We start from the raw sequence: 2,256 nt of genomic DNA on the forward strand, positions 1-2,256 counted from the left end.
AAAAAAATTCAAGAGGAGAAAGAAAAGCAGGAGGGAAAAAAGATGCAGCAGAAAGAGAAGAGAGGAGATAAGAAAAAGGAGAGAGCACACAGGCAGTGCAGTGCCCCAGACCACCAATAAAGATAGTAATGTCTGTGCCTGAACCAGGGAGGGTCAAAGGCACACAAGAGGGCCAGTTCTGCCGGAGAAGTGGAAGAGAGCAGCAAAGGGGAGCAGTACCGCTTCAATCTCTTTGTTCATCTCATCCTTAAGGATCTTGTTCTCTTTGTCACAGCGTTCCAGCTGGGCAGCCACTTCATCAGCTTCTAATCTGGTCTTCATCACCTAGGAACCAACACCACACCAGGCCATCTTGAGCAGAGGCAGGTTTTGGTGAAAAACACCTCCTACATCCATCCTTCCTGAGAAATATATCATGGGAGCCGCCCAGCCTGAGTGGAGAGAGAAGAGCTTGCTGCCCTCAAAGGGAGGTCAAGGCACTTGAGAGACATACCTGACTCTTATAGTTGTCAATCATCCCCTCGTAGTTCTTAACTGATGCCTTCAGCTGTTGGACCTCAAGGTGCGCCTGATTAAGTTTGTCCTCCATTGGGGCGAAGCTAGCCTAGAAAAGGTGGCTTGTAAGTAACCAGCAGGAAAATTCTGGGTTATATGGCCATTCTACCTTAACTCCTACTCCAAGGGGCCAACAGCTTAGAGAGGTAATGAGGAAATATTTGATCAACCCAAGTAAACGACCTCTGTGTTTTCTTTTTAATTATTACAAAAGCAACACATAATCATTAAAAGAAATAAAGAGAAGACCAATAAAAAAAAATCTTAACTCATAATGCCTTGGTATAAGACAAAGTATCTGTAAGTGAGTGGCTATTTTATGTTTAAAACCAAAAATAGGAGTATATTGTACTTAACTGCTCTGCAACTTACTTTTCTAATTATGTTGCAATCTTCTATTCAAAGAGCTCTGGTGGCCTAGTGCCTAAGGCATCTGACTACTAACCAGAAGGCTGGCAGTTCAAACCCACCAGCCACTACTTGGAAGAAAGACTGGCAATCTATTTCTGTAAAGATTTACCGCCTCGGAAACCCAAAGCGGGTCGCTATGAGTCGGAATCTACTCAACGGCAATGAGTTGTTTTTGTTTTTTTTTTGTTAAATCTTCTACTCAAGTTAATAAATACCCTTCCACAATTCAAATGCTCACCTTAGCAGATGGGACAAAATCAATCATGGTGTCTCAATACTGTGTGATAATAATAAGCAACGAAAGAGAGCTCTGTAAACTGACCTAAAAATATGTCCATGAAATATAACTAAATGAGAAAAGCAAGCTGCAGAATAATGAATGGATAGATGTATGTTTCAATATGTATGCTAGTATCAGGTAAAAAAAAAAAAATGATAAATACACATTCACTGTTAACAACACCCACCTCTAGGAAATGGGATTACCAGAGACCTTGACTTCTACCATATTTCTATTATTTTTTCAATTTTTCAGTATTTATAATATTTAAGGAAATACACCTCTATACACATCATTTTGAATGGCCACACTGTATTATATGACACAAATGTAACATAATGTAACTAAATCCCCTAAGGTTAGCCTTGAAAGTCCTTTTCAACTTATCAAACAACTATTCTACCAGGAAAGAGATACTATTACATTTCCTCCAGGGAGGCTAAAATGAAAAAGAAATATACCAAGCAGTGATGAAGAGACAAGGAACAACTGTGTCTCTCACACACCACTGATGGGAGTGTAAATTTGTATTCCTATCTGGCAACATCTACCAAAGCTAAACTTATGTCTACTACACAATGACACAGCAACTCTACTTCAATGTATACAACTAATAATAATGCACCAAATATGTGGACCAAAAGATATACAAAGATGTTCACAGCAGCATTAAGGAAACAGCCTAAATGTCCATTGGCAGTAAAATGGATAATTGTGGTGTATTCATATAATGGGATACCACAGAGCAATGAAATGAACAAATTGCTATATACTACATGGATGATTCTCACAAACACAATGTTGATAAAAGAAGCCAGGCACAAGAGTATATTAACTCTACAAATTTATCCATAAATGAAGTTCAAAAGGCACGTGACTCAGCCAGCTACCCAGAGGGACCGAGTAGTTGATCCTGTGGGCTTGGGACCATAGTCGCAGGGGACATCAAGCTCAATTGGCATAACATACTATATAAAACATTGTTCCACCTCCTACTTTGGCGAGTAGCG

At 39.6% G+C, this 2,256-nt stretch overlaps 1 protein-coding gene across 1 annotated transcript in view; it reads right to left on the reverse strand.

The window, feature by feature from the left end:
• Positions 1-2,256, reverse strand: part of ODF2 (outer dense fiber of sperm tails 2) — a 39,093-nt gene that overhangs the window by 13,056 nt on the left and 23,781 nt on the right. Inside the window, exons 15-16 of the mRNA XM_042781456.1 lie at positions 494-604; positions 220-324 (exon numbers count right to left, since the gene is read on the reverse strand). Of these exons, the coding sequence (XP_042637390.1) occupies positions 220-324; positions 494-604 (216 nt within the window). The remainder of the gene's footprint in view (positions 1-219; positions 325-493; positions 605-2,256) is intronic.

This window comes from Orycteropus afer, unplaced genomic scaffold (genome assembly GCF_000298275.1).
Source record: "Orycteropus afer afer isolate SDZICR_OR568_19922 unplaced genomic scaffold, OryAfe1.0 scaffold00123, whole genome shotgun sequence".
NCBI lineage: Eukaryota > Metazoa > Chordata > Mammalia > Tubulidentata > Orycteropodidae > Orycteropus > Orycteropus afer.